General features: G+C 42.8%; 1 protein-coding gene across 1 annotated transcript in view; it reads right to left on the reverse strand.

Moving 5' to 3' along the window:
* The window catches only part of LOC120058172 (E3 ubiquitin-protein ligase MYCBP2), a 286,250-nt gene that overhangs the window by 81,511 nt on the left and 176,920 nt on the right, over nucleotides 1-27,819 (reverse strand). Inside the window, exons 33-42 of the mRNA XM_039006646.1 lie at nucleotides 27,511-27,702; nucleotides 23,700-23,906; nucleotides 21,230-21,367; nucleotides 15,829-16,007; nucleotides 15,494-15,636; nucleotides 8,700-8,800; nucleotides 4,150-4,368; nucleotides 2,119-2,341; nucleotides 1,577-1,695; nucleotides 190-277 (exon numbers count right to left, since the gene is read on the reverse strand). Coding sequence (XP_038862574.1) covers nucleotides 190-277; nucleotides 1,577-1,695; nucleotides 2,119-2,341; nucleotides 4,150-4,368; nucleotides 8,700-8,800; nucleotides 15,494-15,636; nucleotides 15,829-16,007; nucleotides 21,230-21,367; nucleotides 23,700-23,906; nucleotides 27,511-27,702 — 1,609 coding nt within the window. The remainder of the gene's footprint in view (nucleotides 1-189; nucleotides 278-1,576; nucleotides 1,696-2,118; nucleotides 2,342-4,149; nucleotides 4,369-8,699; nucleotides 8,801-15,493; nucleotides 15,637-15,828; nucleotides 16,008-21,229; nucleotides 21,368-23,699; nucleotides 23,907-27,510; nucleotides 27,703-27,819) is intronic.

Below are 27,819 nucleotides of genomic sequence, written 5' to 3' on the forward strand. Positions count from 1 at the left end.
TGCCAATATAGTGACCATATATTTGCACTTTAGCTGAAAATGAAAAACAACAGTAAACTTCAATAATGAGAACTAAGCACCTGGTACTTGTTTTTTGAAAGAATATGAGTTGAAGTTCAATATATCTTTCCTCCTGTGTTCCCTCCCTATCAGTTCTACCATGTTGTAATGTTCTATGATCTCCCTCACCTATAGGCAGAGCCAGATCCTTCTTCATGAGAGCAGCAGCACACACACTGCCCAAGTATGCCAACTCCTTCTCCAGCTGGATAATACCCTGAAACACACACACACCAGTGTTAATTTTGGCACTCTTTTTCAGATTTAGTCTTGTCATTTTGACAAAAATTTCATTAAGTCTTAACATTGTTGTAATTTGAATAAATGACGTGTCCTTCCGACTGCTGAAAAGAACTGCGCTGCACATCCGTGCTGCTAATTAATTATGCTCCTTACTGAAAAGCTCTCAATCTCTCCAAAATCTCTTGTCCAGTCCACTTAGTCAGATTTTTGTCAGAGCTAATTTTGTCTCGTCTCATTTTAGTCAACTAAAATGAAAAATAATTTTTGTTTAGTTATAGTTTTTTCAAATATTTTTGTCACTATTTTTGTTGATGAAATTAACACACACACAGGGGTGCCTCAGTGAATACAGTAAAGTAAGTTAAAGTTTGAATTTTACAGGGAAACCTATAAAAAAAATTCACATTTGACTTAAAGGGGAATATATTCTCCGGTTTCAGTTTATACATACATGCATTCCATCAAACGACTTAAAACTCTCAGATAAAGCCATAACTGACAACATTTCACGTGTGGTTGGAGCCAGTGGACCAACTGCGGATTACTTTTTTCTAAGTGATCTAGCGAGAAGAGTACGTGAATGGCTACCATCTCTTCCTCCCTCTCTCCTCTCCCACTTTCCACTCGGCACACTCAGACATGCAGTTCGCCAGTGTCGAAGTTGCAGTGGAGGAGCAGCTGTGTTTCCAGCTGTGTTTAAATGCTGAAGCACAACAAATAGTATGTTTGTTGCCAGATACACACGCATGTAAATTGCTGTAGTTGATCTGCAATTATACCAATAACAATGTGTGGCACGTGTAATGTCTTTCCCTATCCTAATTCAAGCTTCAAAGCAAGCTCTGTTTTGGAAAGGAAACTTGTTTTAAAAAATATGACCAGATATTTTTCCTTGTTGTAGGCTAGAGGGCTGAATCATTGTGTGAACTTAATGTACTTATTAAGGAACTTTCTCTGCTGCTCAGGCAAGCATATGTCTTTTGCCCTGTTCGAGATGCATACAAGCTTGATGAGCGGACAGCTCGAGAGGGGTGGAGGGATCAGGACACAATGAGTTGTGGAATTCAAGGCCTGGGATAGAGGCCAAGCTTGACGGTCGTGATGAATAATGAGCAATAATCGTGAATTCAAGATTTTCTAACAGTATATCAAAATCTATCATTTGTTGTCAAAAAAAACAAACATTTTCTGACTATAGACAGTAAAAGAATAGGAAAATCTTGTTTTTGGGGTAAACAACACCTTTAACACGCAAAAACAAGTTCCTCTTTACCTCATCTGGTCCGGGGTTGAATTCGTATCCCACGGCAACACACTTGAAGCCGTAGAAACAGGCCTTCTCGTCTTTCACGTAGTCAGACGCCGTTTCCAAGGAGAACAGGGCCTCGTTTCCTGGAATCCCAGAGGAAGAACACACAGGTGGATACGGTGATATTGACAGCAGGGAGGACAGGGGGACTACTTTAATGTAGGTTAGCTGAGATTAATTCATGCAGGTGGTTTAGCAGAGCTGTCCATTGAAGAGACTGAGCTTTCCCGAACCGATCTATAAGCTAACCTTCGATTGGTTCAGATGATTTGTTTCCTTGCGTGTCATTTTAGTTAGCTAGTCAAATGAAATGCCTTCCTACTGAAACAAAAAACTATCACCCAACAGGCAAATCTGTTTGAAACTAAGTCATTTCAACCAGTTTTGCCCACTCAGCAATAGCCACAGAACAATAATTATGCATGGATCAGAGCCTCAAAATAAAGAAAAGCTTTGTCAAAGAGTGTCATCTGACTGGAGGTGAATTGTTGGACCTCTTATCTTACCTGGCAGCACTAGGACGGTGGTGGGCCAGCCATTGGAGCCGGAGATCTTCTTGAGCTCCACCCAGGTGTTGATGGTGTCATGGGCCAGGGGCTTGGTGCCGAGGCTGGACAGGTGGATTGAGCGGCTCGGGATGAGCAGGCGGAGGACATCCTCGGGCTGGGCTGTGCCACACTGGGGGTCAAACTCGATGGTGGTCCACCGCACGCAGTCTGGGAACGACACCTGAGGTGTGGTGGGGGAGAGGATGGTCAAAGCCATGAAACAATTAAAGGAAATCATCCAGGCTCATATATACGTGTCAATGAACCAGAGTTACACTTTTAGCACTGAGGCAGTGTGCCCTAGTAGGAAGTCCAACGTGATTCTATCAGCTCCAATATACAGTACCAGTCAAAAGTTTGGACACACCTACTTATTTTTAATATTTTCTACATTATTGAATAATAGTGAAGACATCACAACTATGAAATAACACATATGGAATCATGTAGCAACCAAACAAGTGTTGGGTACAAGTGTACTTCTTCAAAGTAGCCACCCTTTGCCTTGATGAGAGCTTTGCACTCTCTTGGCATTCTCTCAACCAACTTCATGAGGTCGTCATTTCAATTAACAAGTGTGCCTTGTTAAAAGTTAATTTGTGGAATTTCTTTCCTCCTTCATGCTTTTGAGCAATCAGTGTTGTGACAAGGTAGGGTTGGTATACAGAAGACAGCCCTATTTGGTATAAGACCAAGTCCATATTATGGCAAGAACAGCTCAAATAAGCAAAGAGAAACGACAGTCCATCATTACTTTAAGACATGAAGGTCAGTCAATACGGAATATTTCAAGAACTTTTAAAGTTTCTTCAAGTGCAGTCACAAAAACCATCAAGCGCTATGATGAAACTGGCTCTCATGAGGACCACCACAGGAATGGAAGACCCAGAGTTACTTCTGCTGCAGAGGATAAGTTCATTACCAGCCTCAGAAACTGCAGCCCAAATAAATGCTTCACAGAGTTCAAGTAACAGATACATCTCAACATCAACTGTTCAGAGGAGACTGTGTAAATCAGGCCTTCATGGTCGAATTGCTGCAAAGAAACCACTACGAAAGGACACCAATAAAAAGGAGGGACTTGCGTGGGCCAACACACACAAGCAATGGACATCACACTGGTGGAAATCTGTCCTTTGGTCTGATGAGTCCAAATTGGAGATTTTTAGTTCTAACTGCCGTGTCTTTGTGAGACGCAGAGTAGGTGAACAGATGATCTCCGCATATATGGTTCCCACGGTGAAGCAAAGAGGAGGAGGTGTGATTGTGCATTGCTGGTGACACTGTCAGTGATTTATTTACAATTCAAGGCACACTTAACCAGCATGGCTACCACAGCATTCTGCAGCAATATGCCATCCCATCTGGTTTGCGCTTAGTGAGACTATCATTTGTTTTTCAACAGGACAACACACCTCCAGGCTGTGTAAGGGCTATTTGACCAATAAGTAGAGTGATGGAGTGCTGCATCAGATGACCCGGCCTCCACAATCACCCAACCTCAACCCAATTGAGATGGTTTGGGATGAGTTGGACCGCAGAGTGAAGGAAAAGCAGCCAACAAGTGCTCAGCATATATGGAAACTCCTTCAAGACTGTTAGAAAAGCATTCCAGGTGAAGCTGGTTGAGAATGCAAATAGTGTGCAAAGCTGTCATCAAAGCAAAGGGTGGCTACTTTGAAGAATCTGTATAACACTTTTTTGGTTACTACATGATTCCATATGTGTTATTTCATAGTTTTGATGTCCACTATTATTCTACAATGTAGTAAAAATAAAGAAAAACCTTTTAATGAGTAGGTGTCCAAATGTTTGACTGGTACTGTGTGTGTGTGTGTGTGTGTGTGTGTGTGTGTGTGTGTGTGTGTGTGTGTGTATATATATAAAATATTTAGTTTTACATGTACTTTTTTTTTTACCCTTGACTAAGAATTCCTATGTTGTGAATAGTCCTACTGTACCGTGTGTGTGTATGGGTGTGTGCGTTACCTTATACTGTGCGACTCCGGCCTGCTTGTAAGGGTGGTCACTCTCTATCACAGCATAGTGACTGGAGGTGGTGCAAGCAGATAGGCCCTGCTCCGGCTGGTTGCCCGTGGTGCTGTCTGTTGATTGGTTGGGGTTGAAAGCCGGTGGGGCATATTTCTGGTTCAGAGCGGAGGCAGCAGGAAGTAACTCCTGGACCAGACCAAAGACTTCCACTGCGGCCTGATGTGGAATAAAAAAATAAATAATAATCACAATAGTTCTGTTTCACTTAAGAGGTAGACTTAGATGTTGTTGATGTCTGAAAGCAGGAAGTTGACCCTCTGTGTATAGCGTGTATGATCTTAAATCACATTTACATCTAAACACATAGGTAGGGTGTTAGGTGACGTAACAAACAACGGACGTTATGCGAGAAATCTACAAAAAACAGCAGTGACCAAACACATTTTCACTAAATGTCAACTATGTGGTCGTCAAAATACATAATAAATAATTTGGAAAAATGAATGTGGAAGTTTTTTTTAACCATGTCTAAAAATCACAATACTGTACGTTATGATATTTACGTGATATAAGCCCAAAAGTGCCGTGCTTGGAACATTAAATTCTGCTGGACAGCCTTTATGAAACCCGTGAAATCAGTGTGTTCCTCACTCCATCAGAGTAATTTTATTGCCAGCAAGTAAAAGGGTGTTTTACGGTCAACAGATGTCTTTTGACTAAAATATAAGGTAAAAAGCTTTTACCTTCGCTTCTGTCATTGACGTTTTCAGAGACCAGAAGATAGCAGCTTACAAAGTGCTGCTTTGTAGCTACATTTGGTGTTTTCATGACGAGATGCTACCTAGTGTGAGGGAGTGTTTGTTGGCTTGATGCTGAGGTAACGCTCTGGACGAGAGGCAGCGATGCTTTGCAGTGGCAAATTTGGTTATATTCTGGTGTAAACTACCAGAATTCAGTGGCTTAAGCGAATTGAAAATGTGTCCCATCTATCTTGCTGTGCAGGTGGCTAGCAGGCAGCTCACTCGGTCTCAGCCTAGGCTAATTATTTGCTGGAAACTGTAATTTTTCCTCCCATCACTAGAGTAACTCATCAACACCAAACATAACATTACAATGTAACCCAACTCAGGTGTAGGCCTACCTTAGAAGTAAGCGTTGTTATTAGACTAGTAGTATAGCCTTCTGTGTTACAGTTCCAACTTAGTGAGAAGTGTGTGCGGTGCGTGTTGGGGATGCTGTGTGTGTGTGGGGATGCTGAGAAGTCTGTGTTTGGATATGTGTGTGTATTCGTGGGGGTGATGTGTGAATTCTGCGTGTGTGGGCTGTCTGGTGTGTGTGTGTGTGTGGGTACGCAGGTGGCACGGCACAAGTTTGGGCGTATTATTTGGCAGTCTAGGCCTAATCAGTTAGGCTACTGAAAACAACATAAATGTGATGTTGAAAGTTAGAAGCATTCAGGTAATGTTCGACTGAACTTCAGAATGGGCAAAACGAGTGACCTAAGTGAATTTAAGCGAGATAGGATCGTCGGTGCCAGGTGCGCCAGTTCCAGTATCTCAGAAACGGCCGGCCTCCTGGGCTTTTCACGCACGACAGTCTCTAGGGTTTACCGAGAATGGTGCGGGGGAAAAAATCCAGTCAGAGGCAGTACTGTGGAGGAAAACCGCTCTTTAATGAAAGGTCGAAGGAAAATGGCAAGAATCGAGCAAGCTAACAGGCGGGCCAAAAAACAACAACTTCTAGACCACCTTTACTCCACACAGAGACGCGTACAAAGCTCTCCCTCCATTTGGCAAATCGGACCATAATTCTATCCTCCTGCTTACAAGCAAAGATTAAAGCAGGAAGCACCAGTGACTCGGTCTATAAAAAGTGGTCAGATGAAGCAGATGCTAAACTACAGCACTGTTTTGCTAGCACAGACTGGAATATGTTCCGGGATTCTTCCGATGGCATTGAGGAGTACACCACATGAGTCACTGGTTTTATCAATAAGTGCATTGAGGACGTCATTCCCACAGGGACTGTACGTACATACCCCAACCAGAAGCCATGGATTACAGGCAACATTCGCACTGAACTAAAGGGTACAGCTGGTGCTTTCAAGGAGTGGGACTCTAACCCGGAAGCTCATAAGAAATCCCGCAATACCCGCCGACGAACCATCAAACAGGCAAAGCGTCAATACAGGACTAAGATCGAATCGCACTACACCGGCTCCGACGCTTGTCGGATGTGGCAGGGCTTGCAAACTATTACAGACTACAAAGGGAAGCACACCCGAGAGCTGCCCAGTGACACAAGCCTACCACAGGAGCTAAATTACTTCTATGCTCGCTTCGAGGCAAGTAACACTGAAACAAGCATGAAAGCATCAGTTGTTCCGGATGACTGTGTGATCACGCTCTCCCTAGCCGATGTGAGTAAGACCTTAAAACAGGTTAACATTCACAAGGCAAGAGGTACTGGCCAAGCCCTTCCCCCTGCACCCATGCCTGCACACCCCCAATGAGGAGTTGCGGTTCGCTGTGCCTGCTACCCACACGCAACGCCCACTCCAATAGCCTGCAAGTGGTGTTGGTGGAGGTCATCGCCACCAAAGTGTTGAAGCCCCCCGGTGGAGGTACTCAGTGAACCTGACTACATCAACCGCATGCTGCTGTCTCAGCTGGAGCACCACGAAGGCCTACACCTACGAGACCATAAAGGAATACTGCCTGTCCTTCCAGAGGTTGGGGAAAGGGCACTGGATGAGGGCAGCAAAGGGATCAACGAGCAAGCCAGCTACAGTGCCATCAAGCTGCACAAGCTCTACAACAAATTGGAATGTAAATGCCAGGCCCTGGGCTCTATCCAAAACAACTCCAAGCCCAATAAACAGGACATGCATAAGCTGAAAGAGATAGGGGCAATGGAGAACGAGCACAGCGACTTGCGCTGCACATTTCCCTGACTGTCTGGTGTTGTGAGAAACTGTGGTACTGGAGGGCCCACATCACTGGGGCTGAGGAGAAGGGGGAGCAGATGCCATGCTACTTCATCAAGTGTGAGCCTCTTGCAAAGCGACTACTTCCAGAACAGTCAGTGTAACATAGCAGATGACCTTTCCCTTTCTTGAAAAAATGTCCAGCTGCCTTCCATCAATAAACTGCCATTCCGTTGAACAAACGTTCCTTGAGCAGTCTAAAAACAAGCCCAATGCCCTTTTGGAGAAAATGCTGACTGACATGCAGATGTGTCAGAGTGAGGAGCTCTATTCCTTCCACAGCCCCTGTCCAGAGCACTTGAAGGTCATGGACTTACTAAAAATGTACTCCTCCTTCCTGGCCACTATTCTGGAGAGTGTCCCTTGAGACTTCTTCTCTCACAGAGAGGAGACCGAGGATAACCGTGACTATGAGGATGAGACGGACAGGAATAGGGACGGCCTGGCAGAACTCTGCTTCATGCTCATAGGGGAGATCTTTAAACCCATCTTCAAGTGGGTTCAGAAAAACACTCATTGGACTAGTTCAAGTCGCAATTGGAAAAAACAGTAACAAGCAGATAAGAGACACTATCAACTGGGTACTCAGTGAGAAGATGCTTGTGCACTACATCAACAGGGACACCTTCTGGCCCAACGAAAAGCGAGCCATCCACAACAATGTTAGGACAGATGCTGAACACCAGGAGACCAAAGAGAGAGCCTAACAGAAGCTACTCAACAACATTGCAGGCACACTACAGAACTGGGTGGGACAGCAGAATGCCAGATATAGAAGCATCTAGGTCTTCAACGCACTTCAGGAGACAAGTGCCAACAAGAATCTACTTTGCATCCTCCTGGAGATGTTCCTTACAGAGCTGTGTCCAGAGCTCAATAGGGAGATGGAGATCGGAGTCATGTCACTCCAAGAAAGCATCCCCATTCTTGGTGGGATTATTGACAGTGTTGTCATTGCAAAGTTATTTTGACTATTTAGAAACAATACAAATGTAGCTTCAAAGGGCCTCCCGAGCGGAGCAGCGGTCTAAGGCACTGCATTGCAGTGCTTAAGGCGTCACTACAGACCCGGATTCGATACCAGGCTGTGTCACAGCTGGCCGTGACCGGGAGACCTATGAGGCGGCGCACAATTGGTTAGGGAGGGTTTGGCCGGCCGGGATGTCCTTGTCCACTCACGCTGTAGCGAATCCTTCTGGGAGACTGCAAGCTGACTTCGGTAGCCAGTTGTGCGACGTTTCCCTGACACATTGGTGTGGCTGGCTTCCGGGTTAAGCAAGCAGTGTGTCAAGAAACAGTGTGGCGACGCAGGGTCGTGTTTTGGAGGACACATGGCTCCCGAGTACGGGAGTTGCAGCGACGGGAACAAGACTAACTACTAATCGTGGAGAAAAAGGGATAAAAGTAGCAAAAAAATACATGTAGCTTCAAATAGAGTGCTAGGCTGGATCAATGTAGTTCATGAAAAAAACCTTACTCACCTTAGGGACCTTTGACTAGATACAGCAGTAAAAAAAAAAAAATTGAACTTACTTCACAGACAACATTTACCACATCTCACCTTGGGTACTGAGGTAGCCACAGGGCCGATGTAGGCCAGGATGAGGGGGAGCAGCATAGAGAACAGACTGGAAGAGCTCAGCAGCTCAGGGATGTCCTCCGCTGCAGACAAGAGCACAGGTTTGAATTATACGGACATACAGAGCCTTCGGAAAGTATTCAGAAACCTCGACTTTCTCCACATTTTGTTAGGTTGCAGCCTTACTCTAAATTTAATGAAATAGTTTATTTCCCTAATCAATCTTGCACAAACTACTTTTTAGAAATGTTGGCTGATTAATAAAAAAGTTAAATATAACATTTACATAAGTATTCAGACACTTTACTCAGTACTTTGTTGAATGACCTTTGGCAGCGATTACAGCCTTGAGTCTTCTTGGGTATGACGCTACAAGCTTGGCACAACTGTATTTGGGGAGCTTCTCCCATTCTTCTATGCAGATCCTCTCAAGCTCTGTCAGGTTGGATGGGGAGCGTTGTTGCTGTACAGCTATTTTCAGGTCTCTCTAGAGATGTTCAATCAGGTTCAAGTCCGGGCTCTGGCTGGGCCACTCAAGGACATTCAGAGACTTATCCCGAAACCACTCCTGTGTTGTCTTGGCTGTGTGCTTAGGGTCGTTGTCCTATTGGAAAGTGAACTATTGCCCCAGTCGGAGGTCCTGAGTGGTCTGGAACATGTTTTCATCAAGGATCTCTGTACTTTGTTCCGTTCATCTTTGCCTGCTGCTTAAAAACTACAGCATGATGTTACCGCCACCATGCTTCACCGTAGGGATGGTACCAGGTTTCCTCCAGACGTGACACTTGGCATTCAGGCCAAAGAGTTCAATCTTGATTTCAAGAGAATCTTGACCAGAGAATCTTGTTTCTCATGGTCAGTGACTTTAGGTGACTTTTGGCAAACCAAGCGGGCTGTCATGTTCCTTTTACTGAGGAGTGGCTTTCGTCTGGCCACTCTACAATAAAGGCCTGATTGGTGGAGTGCTGCAAAGATGGTTGTCCTTCTGGAAGGTTCTCCCATCTCCACAGAGGAAACTTAGCTCTGTCAGAGTGACCATCGGGTTCTTGGTCACCTCCCTGACCAAGGCCCGATTGCTCAGTTTGGCCAGGCGGCCAGCTCTAGGAAGAGTCTTGGTGGTTCCAAACTTCTTGCATTTAAAATTGATTGAGGCCACTGTGTTCTTGGGGACCATCAAAGCTGCAGAAATGTTTTGGTACCCTTCCCCAGACCTTTGCCTCGAACACAATCCTGTCGTCTCGGAGCACTACGGGCAATTCATTCAACCTCATAGCTTGGTTTTTGCTCTGACATGCATTGTCAACTGTGAGACCTTATATAGACAGGTGTGTCCAAATCATGTCCAATCAATTGAATTTTACACAGGTGGACTCCAATCAAGTTGTAGATACATTTCAAGGATGATCAATGGAAACGGGATGCACCTGAGCTCAATTTCAAGTCTCATACCAAAGGGTCTGAATACATATATAAATAAGGTGTTTATATTTCATACAATTGCATAAAGTATTGTGTTTAGATTGCTGCGGAAATTGTTTTTATTTAAATCCATTTTAGAATAAGGCTGTAACGCAACAAAATGTGGAAAAAGTCAAGGGCTCTGAATACTTTCCGAAGGAACTGTATAGGCCTGGTTTTCTTTTTAAAAGGTTTTAACCATTATTTATACAGGGAATCCCAGTTGAGACCAGGCTCTTTTTAAATCGTGCCCTGCGTTACAACAATCAACAACACAAACAGTTAAAACAGATAAAAACTATTAGATTTTACAAGTGCAGTCCACAATGAATGTCCTGTATTAAAGTGACCTAATGAAACCGGGACATCCAGCTCTTATACATCTTGGAATGTCATTCCAGGAATGAAGAACAATAACTTAAAGCAGGTTTGCCCAACTCAAAGGAGAAATGCGGAACATCAAAGTAGTATACTTTGGGAGTGTGTCGGATCATCACTAAATCTACAGGATATAAATGAAGTGAGGTAGACCGGGAGTTTTAGGAGAACGCTTTTTAAACAAATAAGAGCAAATGCTGAGCCCTTTCTGGACCCAGATTAAATGTGCAATGTACAGAAATAGCTCTTCCATTTTCTGGTTGCTAAAATTCAAACTGTTTTCCTAATTTCAGATTATGTGACAAAACAAGCAATGTACAGTATCATTTAGAGAATCATTGTACCACTGTAAAATCATTAAACCACTGAAAAAAATATATTTTCAATAATCAAAAAGATTGCATTTTCGGCTGCTTGAAGCTGGTGTACAAAACCGAAAGTAAGAGACGTAAAAACAAAACATTGGAACAGGAAGCATAGAAATAGCACACATGGTGCAGATCTACCACTTCTTAGACTTAAGAATGACAGATCTACAACTCATATTTCTATGTGGATTTGGTAGGGTCGCCCAAAAAGTTACATATTGCAGCTTTACGCATATCCCTGGACAAGAATGTTTTGGCATGGAGATTCTACATTCAGCATGCTTTTAGTCCAGGAGTATTTGTATTTATTAAGAATGCCCATTAGTTCTTCCTGGGGTCCAGCAACATTAAAACTTCTTCGGGATCCATGTCCCGTCCACGGGACGGTTGAGCTAACGTAGGCCAATGCGATTAGCATGAGGTTGTAAGTAACAAGAACATTTCCCAGGACATAGACATATCTGATATTGGCAGAAAGCTTAAATTCTTGTTAATCTAACTGCACTGTCCAATTTACAGTAGCTATCACAGTGAAATAATACCATGCTACTGTTTGAGGACAGTGCACAATTTAGAAAATAAAAACAATATTAATAAACAAATTCGACATATTTGGGCAGTCTTGATACCAAATTTTGAACAGAAATGCAATGGTTCATTGGATCAGTCTAAAACTTTGCACACACCGCTGACATCGTGGCCAAAATGTATACTGAATCTGGGCTGGAATAATACATTATGGCCTTTCGCTTACATTTCAAAGATGGTACAAAAAAAATACAAAAGAACTGTTCTTTTTTTCTTTGTATTATCTTTAACCAGTTCTATTGTGTTATATTTCTTTCACATTTCCCCAAACGTCAAAGTGTTTCCTTTCAAATGGTACCAAGACAATGCATATCCTTGCTACAGGCAGCTAGATTTGAGTATGTCATTTCAGGCGAAATTCTTTAAAAGGGGCAGATCCTTAAGAGCAACAGTTTTGTTGCAAACAGGACACTGGCTTGAATGAATATTTCTGTGTCCATTCTTCCCTGAAACTCCTATTTTCATTATCCATCTTTCTTTTGAGGCTTTGAAAGCGACATTTTCTCTTGATTGCAGCTGATTTTCTCTGATCAATGAACAGAGAAATAGACATAAAAAACAAATTTAATAGATATTGATGATATTATCAGTGTAATTATTATGTTATTGTCATTGAATTGATTACATACTAACCAGATGTGTTCAAATCATGTTCAATTTGTAGTGAGAGCCTACAGTATATGAATTGAGCTGCTTTTATAATTATCTTCTGTCCTGTCAACTATTTGCTCAGAAATAAAAATTGGCCCGAGGCCAAACCTTGTTGCCGACCTCTGACTCGAACCTAATGCTTGTCATTCAACTTGTAACCCATTCAAGTCTAAGCCCGGAGGGGGGGGGGGGGGGGGGGGGGTTTACCAAGCAATATGGAGTTGTTTTAAGAAGGTCATACCAAGGATCATTTTGCTATTTGATTTAGAATTTTAAGACCCATTGAAGTATCAAAAAAAATATTGAAATAAATTATTTTATGAACATTTTTATTTGGCCTGACTGCTATTAGCCCATACAAACTCAATGAATAATAGATTCACTACATGGAACAACAGATTGTTGAGATTTTGGGGGGGAACTAAGTTTGTTCTGAAGTGTCTTTCCTATATCTGAGAAAGATAATGTGATCATTATGTTTGGCACTAAACTTCCATTAATTTGTTCAACTGGTACTGGGTACCTTCAGACTAGTATTGTGAGGACTATATGGAGGTCCTAGAGCAACCGACATGTACGTGTTCGTGAGAGTCTCAACTTTCCATAGAGGGGCCATATTAGTGTGTAGCCCAAATATTAGTGTGTAGCCCAAAAAATGCTACAGACAGAAGTTGGCAGATCGGCTGTACCGACTTCAGACGAGTCCCTGTATGTTTGAAAATGTAAATACAGCTGCTAGAATCCTGACTAGAACCAAAAAATCTGATCATATTACTCCAATGCTAGCCTCCCTACACTGGCTTCCTGTTAAGGCAAGGGCTGATTTCAAGGTTTTACTGCTCACCTACAAAGCATTACATGGGCTTGCTCCTACCCATTTTTCCGATTTGGTCCTGCCGTACATAACTACACGTACTCTACGGTCACAAGACGCAGGACTCCTATTTGTCCCTAGAATTTCTAAGCAAACAGCTGGAGGCAGGGCTTTCTCCTATAGAGCTCCATTTTTATAGAAAGGTCTGCCTACCCATGTGAGAGACGCAGACTCGGTCTCAACCTTTAAGTCTTTATTGAAGACTCATTTCTTCAGTAGGTCCTATAATTGAGTGTAGTCTGGCCCAGGAGTGTGAAGGTGAACGGAAAGGCACTGGAGAAACGAACCGCCCTTGCTGTCTCTGCCTGGCCGGTTCCCCTCTCTCCACTGGGATTCTCTGCCTCTATCCCTATTACAGGGGCTGAGTCACTGGCTTACTGGTGCTCTTCCATGCTGTCCCTAGGAGGGGTGCGTCACTTGAGTGGGTTGAGTCACTGCCGTGGTATTCCTGTCTGGGTTGGCAACCCCCCTTGGGTTGTGCCGTGGCGGAGATATTTGTGGATAATACTCTCAGGATAGTAAGTTGGTGGATGAAGATATCCCTCTAGTGGTGTGGGGACTGTGCTTTGGCAAAGTTGGTGGGGTTATATCCTGCCTGTTTGGCCCTGTCCGGGGGTATCATCGGATGGGGCCACAGTGTCTCCCGACACCTCCTGTCTCAGCCTCCAGTATTTATGCTACAGTAGTTTATCTGTCAGGGGACTAGGGTCAGTTTGTTATATCTGGAGTATTTATCCTGTCTTATCCGGTGTCCTGTGTGAATTTAAGTATGCTCTCTCTTTCTCGGAGGACCATGCCTCAGGACTACCTGGCATGATGACTCCTTGCTGTCCCCAGTCCACCTGGCCGTGCTGCTGCTCCAGTTTCAACTGTTCTGCCTGCAGCTATGGAACCCTGACCTGTTCACTGTGATTACTATTATTTGACCATGCTGGTCATTTATGAACATTTGTACATCTTGGCCATGTTCTGTTATAATCTCCACCCGGCACAGCCAGAAGAGGACTGGCCACCCCTCATAGCCTGGTTCCTCTCTAGGTTTCTTCCTAGGTTTTGGCCTTTCTAGGGAGTTTTTCCTAGCCACCGTGCTTCTACACCTGCATTGCTTGCTGTTTGGGTTTTAGGCTGGGTTTCTGTACAGCACTTTGATATATCAGCTGCTGTAAGAAGGGCTATATAAATCAATTTGATTTGATTTATGGTAGAGAAATGAACATTAAATTCTCTGACAACAGCTCTGGTGAACATTCCTGCAGTCAGCATGCCAATTGCTTGCTCCCTCAAAACTGAAGAAATCTGGGGCATTGTGTTGTGTGCCAAAACTGCACATTTAAAGTGACCTTTCTTTGTCCCCAGCACAAGGTGCACCTGTGTAATGACCACACTGAAAAATAAGCTTCCTGATATGCCACACCAGTAAGGTGTCAAAAATTATTAGGGAAAAGAAATGCTCACTAACAGGGATGTAAACAAATTTGAGCACAAAATTGAAGAGAAATAAGCTTTTTGTGTGTATGGAACTATTCTGTGATCTTTTATTTCAGCTAATGAAACCAACACTTTATATGTTGCAATCATATTTTTATTCAGTAGAATTTTCTATTCTGTATTATTTGACTAAACATTGAATTTGGCCTTACTGTTATTAGCCCATAGAAACACATTAAAAAACATTCATACTTGGCAAAACAGACTAATCTAAAGGCAAAACCAAAAATGAATCTTAAAGAAGTTTGTTTTGAAGTGTCTGTCCTATATCTGAGAAATATAAGAATGATCAGGAAATTGTAGCCCAAATAGGTCAGATGCTACAGACGTTTTCTTGAGAATACCAATTTTCGGGATGTCTCCACCTTCCACCGCAGATGGCCGACGACAGTGCAAAAAATGGATGTCTAGCTTAAACAGATGGATTTTGATGGATATTATGCTAATTTCATTTCCACGCAGGACCTATTTATAACATGACAGAAATGTCCAGTTGATCAACTACTGGCCATGTTAGCTAGATAGGCTAGTTAGGCTAACCAGCTACCGAAATCTTATGCAGTTATCATGGGCAGATTACATTCCCAGAGGCCTCAAGCCCCAGGTGACCCCACTGATTTTGACGAATATCTCTCCGCCAACAAGAAGGGTGTGAACAGTTTGGAGTCGCATGGAAGGATGGGGTCTGTTACAATACCGATAAATGACAACATCCATCCGGATATTTGCCATCTAGGACACTTGTGTGACCGGACCTTCTCAAATAATAGTTGAGTACCCCTGGTTTAGATGGAATAGGAACTTCTGGAAGCGCGTCATCCATTCGTATTTGTAATATGATCCCTCTGAAAATAGACTCAACAATATTTTTTCCAATTGTTGGACAACCTGATTGTCCTGTCTTAAGTCACTTAATATGAAAATAACGTTGACAGGTTTTGCCTCATTCACAGAGAGCTCCCAGTTCTTACCATCCACAGCGAACGCCCTGTGAAGGAGATCTTTGGCAGCTCTGACCACTGCACTGACCACTGAGAGAGCCCTGCTGCAGTTCTTGTCCTCTTCATTGGCTTTGCTCAGCAGCTGGGACTGCAGATCCCCGTCATACTCACTCCTACGGGCAAAGACACACACGCCCATGTGTTAGCCCTAGCAATGGTTGTTAGCATTGGGAATGACATGAATCTCAAATTAACTTTAAATGTCTTATGGGAGTGTGGCAACCTGGATATGTCACTCATGTAATGAAAGTGTGTGTGTGTGTGTGTGTGTGTGTGTGTGTGTGTGTGTGTGTGTGTGTGTGTACCTGTAGTACAGTATCTGTGGTATCTGTCCTCTGGTCTGGTTGGTCCCGTTGCTGCTCAGGCTACAGGTGCTGAAGGTGAAGGCCATGCCGTCAGAACACTGAACCGTGGTCATCCCTCCGTCCCCATTGGCTGTTCGGCTACCATAGTTACGCAGGCGGACAGCGTATTTCACACCCTCCTGTAGAATGTATACAAAAGTCAGTCAGATGAGGACAGAGAGACGGGAGGACAAACACGATATGTGGTTTTCATATCATGAGTGACATTGAGTCATGGTATAAAAAACCCAAAAGAAGGATGGATGGATACATGCTAGGGTTTAATTCCAGTAACCGGTATCCCGGGACTTCCCAACCAAGCTCTTTCCCGTTTCCTGAGAATAGTAATGACAGGTACCATGGACCATTATTATAAAATGTTCACGCCGCACATGCAAAGAAACAAAATATGAACATGCAAATAGCTGCATGAACCGGACTAATCAACTCTCGGGCTTTATGAATTAATTAGACCAGTCATCACAACGCTAGCAGCCTACCGTATTTGGCCTACTCAATGTAAAGTCCAATAGCCCGCACTTACAAAAGATATAGGTAGTGTTACGTTCACACAAGACCAACTCAAAATGTCGCTCACAAGAAAGGGAACTAACTAACACTTTGACAACCAAAAACACAACAGAAAGGGGTTCAAAAGGGGTTCAGAAGGCACCCATGTGGGTGCCCACTGAATGTTGGCAAAGCCACTAGTAAGGGGTTCTAAAACACACCCACCCACTAGATTTGCCTCTAAAAAGACAAAACTAGCTGGCAAGTAATTTGTATGTTTGGCTAGCTAGCTAACGTTAGCTGGCTAGCTGTATTGATTCTAAATGCCAACCAGTGTCCTTTGACACTGGTGTCCTTTGACACTGAGGATGGAGAAAAGGCAAAAGATTGAATGTGGTGGATGATGTGGATTGAAAGAAGGACAAAGTTACAAGGATGCTCTTGAATTATTATTGAAATGTGGTGTGGTTTCTGGCGCCACCTGACTGCCGTAGCATCAACCAAGTGGGTGCTTCATTTTGGTAGTAGTTGCCGACAAATCAGCCGGTTACCAACCCTTAGCAAACTTTTGGAAAAAATTGTGTTTGACCAGATACAATGCTATTTTACAGTAAACAAATTGACAACAGACAATCAGCACGCTTATAGGGAAGGACATTCAACAAGCACAGCACTTACACAAATGAATGATGATTGGCTGAGAGAAATCGATGATAAAAAGATTGGGGGGGCTTGTTTTGTTAGACTTCAGCGCGACTTTTGACATTATCGATCATATTCTGCTGCTGGAAAAACGTATGTGTTATGGCTTTACACCCCCTGCTATATTGTGAATAAAGAGTTACTGGTCTAACAGAACACAGAGGGTGTTCTTTAACTTCTTTGGGGTAGGGGGCAGTATTTTCACATCCGGATGAAAAGCGTGCCCAGAGTAAACTGCCTGCAACTCAGGCCCAGATGCCGGGATATGCATATTATTCGTAGATTTGGAAAGAAAACACTCTGAAGTTTCTAAAACTGTTTGAATGATGTCTATGAGTATAACAGAACTCATATGGCAGGCAAAAACCTGAGAAAAAATCCAACCAGGAAGTGGGAAATCTGAGGTTTGCAGTTTTTCAACTCTTTGCTGATCCAAGATACAGTGAAAATGGGGTCATTTTGGAATTGACATGTTGAATGCTGTCTGTTTGAACTACTGGCGCACACCTCGGGACACCCATGCATACCCCACAAGACATGCCTCAAGAGGTCTCTTCAGTCCCCAAGTCCAGAACAGAATATGGGAGAAGTACAGTACTACTTAGAGCCATGACTACATGGAACTCTATTCCACATCAAGTAACTGATGCAATCTAAAATTAGATTTAAAAAACTGATAAAAACCCACCTTATGGAACAGCGGGGACTGTTAAGCAACACAAACATAGGACAACATGTGTACACACACGATAACACACGTATACATGGATTTTGTATTGTAGATATGTTGTAGTGGTGGAGTAGAGGCCAGAGAGCACATAGTGTGTTGTGAAATCTGTGAATGTATTGTTTTTTAAAATTGTATAACTGCCTTAATTTTCCTGGACCCCAGGAAGCAGCAGCTAATGGGGATCCATAATAAATACAAATAAAGCAAATGTAGAAATGTTATTATAAAAAAACAAAATTACATCAGTTTAATATATTTTTTTAATACCGTGATATGATCGCCCAGCCATATCGCCCAGCCCATCCTTTTGGTCATTAGAGGCCTCTATCATTCTCTATGGCGAAAACATGTAATGAAACATCTAATTTGGATCCCCTGGGAAACACTGACCAACACTTTGGTTCCTAGCCTGTCACAAGAATTCCTCTGGGTTTTTCATTCTGGCTATACCTTCGCCACACACCCCTCCCCTTCTTCATGTCACGCAATCTATTCAAAGTAATCCATGATTCCAACAGTTCACCAATTATTTAGGCCTCGTGATTTTGCCCATATTATGCAGCCCTACGTGACACAGTGTGGAAATGCTAACAAATTAGTGCAGAAATTGATGAAAATTGTGCATTTTTGGGGGGCTGAAGTTGAAATCACTTATAATTTATGTGTTGCCACCCTACGATCATGAACTACTCAAACCATATTTAGAACTTCCATTATTCAAAAACATAAAATACTGTCAACATGTTTTAAAATATTGTGACATGATATTTTGACCATATCGCCCAGCCCTATATTCAACCTAATGCATGCATACATCAGGGTATCCGTAAAACGGCACTTGCTGCCTTTTTGCCGCGGAAAAAATTAAGCCCATAAATAAACCGGTTGCCAGCCAAAATGACTTGGAGAAAACAAAATCCCATTGCAAAATAATGCTTTTTATTCATTGATGGGAAATACCAGTCGATGGAAATATATTTGACCGTCATGCTTATCGGTCTATAGGTTCATTTGCATGATTTAGTGGAATTAAATTAGGCTTGTTTGTATTTCCGTTAGTCACTATTTATCTTATTTATCCAGTACAACTATCACATGTGCACAGCATAAAGAGTCTTATTTTAAGAGAACAACTCTAAAAGCAATCGCGTGTTAAACTGTTTAGGTACACAATTAAAAATAGCTACTATTTTTTTTTCTCAACTGGTAATCGAAGCGTGCCTCCCATTCACCATTCAAGTGCAGGCAACAGGCTACCACTTTACAATGTGAGCTGGAGGCAGTATGCATTTCATAAAATACTTAATTGTTTGAAACAACCTGTCCCTCAACGTGATCAAGACAAAGGAGATGATTGTGGACTACAGGAAAAGGAGGGCCGAGCACGCCCCCATTCTCATCGAAGGGGTTGCAGTGGAGCAGGTTGAGAGCTTCAAGTTCCTTGGCGTCCACATCACCAACAAACTATCATGGTCCAAACACACTAAGACAGTCGTGTCGAGGGCACGGCAAAGCCTACTCCCCCCCTCAGGAGACTGAAAAGATTTGGCCTGGGTCCTCAGATCCTCAAAAAGTTCTGGGATTTCTCTCCTGCTCTATTGGTTTTCATATTAACTTGATTTTCTTGTCCAGAAGCCAAAGGCACAATCCTAGTCATATTAGCATCCCATCCTAGTTGTTTCATCTTGAGATAAGTTTCTCATCTCTGTCACATATCGAACCGCTATCAGGTCTGGACTATCCCATCTGGACAAGAGGAGTACATATGAAAGAATGCTGACAATTGCTCAGCATTCAACACCATAGTATCCTCCAAGCTCATCATTAAGCTTGAGGACCTGGGTCTGAACTCCGCCTGAACCCCACCCTATGCAACTGGGTCCTGGACTTCCTAACGGGCCGCACCCAGGAGGTGAAGGTAGGAAACAAAACCTCCACTTTGCTGATTCTCAACACTGGGGCCCCACAAGGGTGCGTGCTCAGCCCCCTCCTGTACTCCCTGTTCACCCATGACTGCGTGGCCATGCACGCCTCCAACTCAATCATCAAGTTTGCAGAGGACACAACAGCTTGATTACCAACAATGACGAGACAGCCTACAGGCAGGTGGTGAGGGCTCTGGGAGTGTGGTGCCAGGAAAATAACTTTTCAGTCAACGTCAACAAAACAAAGGAGATGATCGGGGACTTCAGGAAACAACAGAGGGAGCACCCCCCTCTCCACATTGACCGGACTGCAGCGGAGATGGTGGAAAGCTTCAAGTTCCTCGCTGTACACATCACTGACAAACTGAAATGGTCCACCCACACAGACAGTGTGGTGAAGGCGGCACAACAGCGCCTCTTCAATCTCAGGAGGCTGAATAAATTTGGCTTGCCACCTAAAACCCTCACAAAATTTTACAGATGCACGATTGAGCACATCCTGTCGGGCTATATCACCGCCTGGTACGGCAGCTGCACCGCCCGCAACCGCAGGGCTCTCCAGAGGGTGGAGCGGTCTGCCCAATGCATCACCGGGGGCAAACTAACTGCCCTCCAGGACACCTACAGCACCCAATTTCACAGGAAGCTCAAAAAGATTTGAGGACAACAACCACCCGAGCCACTGCCTGTTCACCTCGCTATCATCCAGAAGGCGAGGTCAATACAGGTGCATCAAAGCTGGAACCGAGAGACTGAAAAACACCTACCTCAAGGCCATCACTAGCACATAGAGACTGCTGCCTATATACATAGACTTGTAATCACTGGCCACTTTAATAAATGGAACACTAGTCACTTTAATGATGTTTGCATATCTTGCATTACTCATCTCATATGTATATACTGTATTCTATACTATTGTACTGTATCTTAGTCTATGCCGCTCTGACATTGCTCGTCCATATATTTATATATTCTTAGTTCCATTCCTTTACTAGATCTGTGTGTATTGGGTATTTGTTGTGGAATTCTTAGATATTTGTTGGTAGATATCACTGTCGGAGCTAGAAACACAAGCATTTCACTACACCCGCGATGACATCTGCTAAACACGTGTATGTGACAAAAAATAATGGTGTTTTCCCAGGTGCGCTGTTTAGAATGCTGTTTTACCGCAAAACACATTTTGGCAAATGTTTGAAATGTATGTTTTATTGGCTGCTTCTTTCAGAGTTGCAAGATCTGTTAAGATGCAATACCATAAACTAAATGTGATTTCTGTCATTCTGAGCACCATTAACATGGGTGACCGCACTAATGGTTTATGCACCAAATGCATATGGATCCGGTCAATTTCTCAAATGGCCAGTGAATTAAAATCTTCCCGTCACGTTGTCCGGCGCCACATTTTCCTAATGGAAACCCTTGCATACATATGATTAGATAGATGAATAGATATGTATGTATAGGGGAACATCATTTTAGTCCTGTGTACCTTGAGTGGCACGGCCTTGTCGAGGCGTATCTCGGCAATGTCGCTGGGGGAGTCATCGGTGCTGTAGGTTCCCTTGACCAGCTCCAGAGACGTCCACCTATGGGTGTGGGCCGAGTCCCCGGGGTGCTCTGTCTGGGCCTGGAGGGGAAGAAGAGGGGGAGAGGGGAAAGAGAGAAAGGAGAGACGTGGTGAGAAAGAAGAACTCCTGGGGAAGCTTAAACTCAAATACAAGCCAAGAACCAAAAGAGATGGTCAGTGGCTTTAGGGAAATGAATCGCAATGAATACCAACATACAAGTTGAAGACTGCCCTGAATTTAACTTGTTACTGCTGGATTATATATAAAGCATGTTTAAGATTGTGCTCGAGGACTACCTGAGCTAAATGTATCAACGACAAAAAAAGTCTAGTATAGAGATGAGAAAAAGTCTCCCTCAACTTTTATTTATTTAAAGGGAATTCCAGGTTAAATACAGGTGAATTTAATCGATGACGTATATAAAAAAAAAGTTAGTTTTAATTTTAGTTCACGAAAATGTGACGATACGAGAATTAAACAGACTAATGGACATTTAATTAGCTACAGTGCCTTCAGCAAGTATTCACACCCCTTGACTTGGAAATGGATGACATTTAGATTTTGTCATCACTGGCCTACACACAACACCCCATAATGTCAAAGTGAAATTATGGTTTTCGAAATGCTTACAAATTAATAAAAAATTAAAAGCTGAAATGTCTCGAGTCAATAAGTACTTAACCTCTTTGTTATGGCAAGCTTAAACAAGTTCAGGAGCACAAATTTGCTTAACAAGTCAAAAAATAAGTTTCATGGACTTACTGTGTGCAATAGTGTTTAACATGATTTTTGAATAACTACTACATCTCTGTAACCCACACAAACAATTATCTGTAAGTTCCCTCAGTCGAGCAGTGAATTTCAAACAGATTCAACCACAAAGACCAGGGAGATTTTCCAATGCCTCGCAAAGAAGGGAACCTATTGGTAAATGGGTAAAACAAATTTAAAAAGCAGGCATTGAATATCCCTTTGAGCATGGTGAAGTTAATAATTACACTTTGTATGGTGTATCAATACACCCAGTCGGCTTCCGGAGTGCCGCTGTGGTCTAAGGCACTGCATCGCAGTGCTAGCTGTACCACTAGAGATCCTGGTTCGAGTCCAGGATCTGTCGCAGCCGGCCGCGACCGGGAGACCCATGGGGCGGCGCACAATTGGTCCAGCCAGCGTTGTCTGGGTTAGGGGAGGGTTTGGCTGGCAGGGATGTTTTTGTCCCATTGCGCACTAGCGACTCCTGTGGCGGGCCGGGTGCAATGCACGCTGACACGGTCGCCAGGTGTACGGCGTTTCTTCCGACACATTGGTGCGGCTGGCTTCCAGGTTAAGCAGGCATTGTGTCAAGAAGCAGTGTGGCTTGGCTGGGTTGTGTTTCAGAGGACGCACAGCTCTCGACCTCCGCCATATTCGTCGCCAGACCCACTGGCTCCAGGTCATCTATAAGTCTATGCTAGGTAAAGCTCCGCCTTATCTCAGCTCACTGGTTACGATAACAACACCAACCCATAGCACGCACTCCAGCAGGTATATCTCACTGGTCATCCCCAAAGCCAACACCTCCTTTGGCCACCTTTCCTTCCAGTTCTCTGCTGCCAATGACTGGAACAAATTGCAAAAATCGCTGAAGCTGGAGACTTATATTTCCCTCACTAACTTTAAACATCAGCTATCTGAGCAGCTAACCGATCGCTGCAGCTGTAATTAGCCCATCTGTAAATAGCCCACCCAATCTACCTACCTCATCCCCATATTGTTTTTATGTACTTTTCTGCTCTTTTGCACACCAGTATTTCTACTTGCACATCATCATCTGCTCATCTATCACTTCAGTGTTAATTTGATAAATTGTAATTACTCCGCTACTATGGCTTATTTATTGCCTTACCTCCTCACGCCATTTGCACACACTGTATATAGATTTTTTTCCCCTATTGTGTTATTGACTGTACGCTTGTTTATTCCATGTGTAACTGTGTTGTTGTTTGTGTCGCACTGCTTTGCTTTATCTTGGCCAGGTCGCAGTTGTAAATGAGAACTTGTTCTCAACTAGCCTACCTGGTTAAATAAAGGTTAAATAAATAAAAATTAACATTTTAAAAATGCATTGACTAAAATGACTGAGAAAAAAGATTGTTTGTACTTTAAGTTAACTGATAACAAAAACTAAGACAGATTAAATGGCTAAAATGTGACTATAAAAGGACAGACTAAAACTAAATCTAAAAAAGCTTCCAAAATTAATAAAAGGCATATATACGTGCTTCTACACCTGCATTGCTTGCTGTTTGGGGTTTTAGGCTGGGTTTCTGTACAGCACTTTGATATATCAGCTGATGTAAGAAGGGCTATATAAATAAATTTGATTTGAAATTTGATATATCAAACTCTTACGTCATCAGCAAGCACCTCCAACTCGTACTCATGGATGCCCCCGCCACCGTAGACACAGAAGCCCACCAGCACCACGCCAGGCTTGTCCACCGTCAGACAGATGGCATCTGGAGAGCCGTTGCCTGTGTTCCAGCTGCGGCCCTGGCTCATCTTGGTGAAGCGATTGGGAGTGGACTTCACAGAGTGAAGCGAGTTTAGACCGTCCACCTGGGTGAGACGAAGAGACAAGTGATTATGATGTATTTTATATCGTTTTTATATCGTCATGGTTAGGTCATGTAGTGGTTGTATAAGGAAGTTTTGTTAACGTCATTTTAGCAACCAGAAAAATATGTATTTATCTGGTTCTAATCCGACCTGACAATAACCAAATATTACCTCTTTCCCATGACATCTTGACCTTGTCATGAAAAATAGGTCTTTACCTGGTTGTAACAGAGATCAATTGGTTCTAAAAACATGTTAACAACCAGCAAATGATGCCATTAAGACTTAAATGTGCCAACTTTGTGTTATTCATTAGATCGCTACATAAGTCTACCAGGTGGTAGTACTGAGATGAATAAACATCAGCAGGGGCATTCCATTGCTATTGTACATGTCAACGTATGAAGCAACTTCACCGACCATGACGTCGGCCAACATACTTCAGAAACAAAAACAACGAGGTAGGGCTGTGGCAGTTATGAAACTTTTGAAGATGTATTGGTCAGCCAAATTACTGCGGTCACCGTAATAACCATTTGAATAGCAAAGAAAAATAATATATATATTTAATTTTTAAGACGCACATTTTCTCCTCTCCTCCATTCCTCAATGCATTTGCTGCTGCTGTAGCAAGGGGGTGTTGCCTAGGCAACCTAAGACTTGTTTGCTACTATACAGCACTGAGCAACAAAGTTTCATGGACTCTTACAGTAACATGGACATGTTACAGCAGAAACGCTCTCAACCGCTCAAATTCCCAGCCGTCCCCTCTTCAGTCAGCTGTTCTTTCCACACAAGAAAATCCATAACCATCAGCTACACAGTTATATGTAATTGTGCCATCCCTACTACGAGGATGTCCTGATCTATGTCCACACCTATGTGGCCAGAGATAGCCTGTCTGAGGTTGTTACACGGATATCCAGGGCCCGGTTGTATAAAACACCAAAAGTGTTTCACTTAAGGAATCATTTTCCCTTACCTAAAGGTAATTGTTTAAGGGTGTTGCATAGAGGCTAGAGGTCGACCGATTAATCGGAATGGCCGATTAATTAGGGCCGATTTCAAGTTTTTATAACAATCAGAAATCGGTATTTTTGGGCGCCGATTTGTTGATTTTTTAAAATAATTGTTTTTTTATATACCTTTATTTAACTAGGCAAGTCAGTTAAGAACACATTCTTATTTTCATTGACGGCCTAGGAACGGTGGGTTGTTCAGGGGCAGAACGACAGATTTTCACCTTGTCAGCTCGGGGGATCCAACTAGTCCAACGCAATAACGACCTGCCTCTCTCTCGTTGCACTCCACAAGGAGACTGCCTGTTAAACTTATCTTATAAAAAAGTATCAATCATAACCACTAGTTAACTACACATGGTTGATGATGTTACTAGATATTATCTAGCGTGTCCTGCGTTGCATATAATCTGACTGAGTATACAAGCATACAAGTATCTAAGTATCTGACTGAGGTGGTAGGCAGAAGCAGGCGAGTAAACATTCATTCAAACAGCACTTTTGTGCGTTTTGCCAGCAGCTCTTCGTTGTGAGTCAAGCATTGAGCTGTTTATGACTTCAAGCCTATCAACTCCCGAGATGAGGCTGGTGTAACCGAAGTGAAATGGCTAGCTAGTTAGCACGCGCTAATAGCGTGTCAAACGTCACTCGCTCTGAGCCTTCTAGTAGTTGTTCCCCTTGCTCTGCATGGGTAACGCTGCTTCGATGGTGGCTGTTGTCGTTGTGTTGCTGGTTCGAGCCCAGGGAGGAGCGAGGAGAGGGACGGAAGCTATACTGTTACACTTGCAATACTAAAGTGCCTATAAGAACATCCAATAGTCAAAGGTTAATGAAATACAAATGGTATAGAGGGAAATAGTCCTATAATTCCTATAATAACTACAACCTAAAACTTCTTACCTGGGAATATTGAAGACTCATGTTAAAAGGAACCACCAGCTTTCATATGTTCTCATGTTCTGAGTAAGGAACTGAAACGTTAGGTTTCTTACATAGCACATATTGCACTTTTACTTTCTTCTCCAACACTTTGTTTTTGCATTATTTAAACCAAATTGAACGTTTCATTATTTACTTGAGGCTAAATTGATTTTATTGATGTATTATATTAAGTTAAAATAAGTGTTCATTCAGTATTGTTGTAATTGTCATTATTACAAATAAATTAAATAAAAATCGTCCGATTAATCGGTATCGTCTTTTTTGGGTCCTCCAATCATCGGTATCGGCGTTGAAAAATCATAATCGGTCTACCTCTAATAGAGGCCCTCAAATATTCCCTTATGTAAGGGCATACTTAACGGGATTCACTGAATAAATGTCTTGTCAAAGAGATTGCATTTACTTTGAGATAGAACAAAATATAATTTTTTTACAATCAATACAGGATAACCAAATTGCTTCAGAAGATAATAAACTACATTTCATGTAGTTACTTTTTCCTCAAATTGTTTCTATCACTTCAAGCTAGTTTACAGAGTAGCTCGCTAATTAGAAAGCTAGCTTTGTCGCTATGGATTGTGCATATTCCATTGTTTAGCTAAGTAGCTAGCTGGTGGTGTTTTCCTTTTTTAACCAGGGGAGATGAAAGCAACAATCACCTCCACAAATGCTGTTTACATTGATATCCATACTGAATGAAGTAGTTAAGGGACCTCATGGGCACCCTTCACTTTTTCACTTCATTTAAGGGGGGAATTCACCTTAAAAAATTTTATGCAACTGACTTAAAGTTAAGGAAACTTTAAGGGAAAGGATAAGGGGAAAATGAACCAAGGTGTTTTATGCAACCGGGCCCAAGTCCCTATAGGGAGAACAGCAGTTTCCTTGACAACGTGAACAATGGATTTAGAACGACTGTGGCGGCTGGGGCTGTTGTCATGACAGCCGAACTGCAGAGTGCCAGAGTGATTGAGATTGAGTGTTGAGAATGCAGCCGGCAGCTGCAGGGTAGAGCGAAACAGACGGAAAAGTGGATGGACAGAGGGACAGACGTGTGGATGGACAGAGTGAGAGACGTCACTCCCCAAAGTGACTCAGCATCTTGTAAACAAGAAAAGTAATTCTGCATTTTTTTTAGCTTCCTCCATTTTGATTGAATAGTTTTCAACAAATATATTGACGCATACACTGTATGTAGCTTAACATTTAAATGTTATGTATATTTGAAAAACATTTGATTTTATTAACCTTGAATATTATAATTGCTAACAAACCATACAGATTGAGGTAGGGAGGGATAGAATACACTGTAAATGGCGGATACCTCAACTGAATGACTTCTCAACCCCAACAGAGCGCAATATTTGGACTGGAGTAAGGTCTACATTTGGGGAAGGTTGATTTAATTATGAATCTAGCCAACCTATTAACAGGAATAGGACTAGATTTTGTAATGGCTGTCAATATCAATGTCCTGTTCAATCCCTGAACAGGCACAACCTGGTAATGAATGAAATCCTAAACAACACAAACATTGACTTATGTCTACAGACATAAACCATCAGAGTGTGTGTCTTGGAGGAGGAGGGGGGGTCTGTGGGTGTGTGCCGGCATGCCTGCTCGTGTCTGTGTTTGTTCTTTACCTCGGAGCCCAGTGCAGAGGCTGTGAGCTCAGAGACTATGCTGGCCAGCAGGCCACAGGTGTTGGAGACCAGGTGGGGAGAGAAGAGCTCCACCTCCTTTCTCAGGCTCTTCCTCACTGGCAGCACTACAATCACCAGCATCTTCTCGAGAACCTCCCTGAAACTTGTCATCCCCATCAGGTTCTCCTCCGTCTGAAAGGGGGAGAGGAGAAAAGAGAGAAAGTTTAACAACATCGAGAAAGGTCTGCAACTGTGTCTTCTCATTGTATAAAAAAAAAAAAGAAGACAAATCCACTGAATCTATCAGAT

The sequence above is a fragment of the Salvelinus namaycush genome, chromosome 13 (genome assembly GCF_016432855.1).
Source record: "Salvelinus namaycush isolate Seneca chromosome 13, SaNama_1.0, whole genome shotgun sequence".
Lineage (NCBI taxonomy): Eukaryota > Metazoa > Chordata > Actinopteri > Salmoniformes > Salmonidae > Salvelinus > Salvelinus namaycush.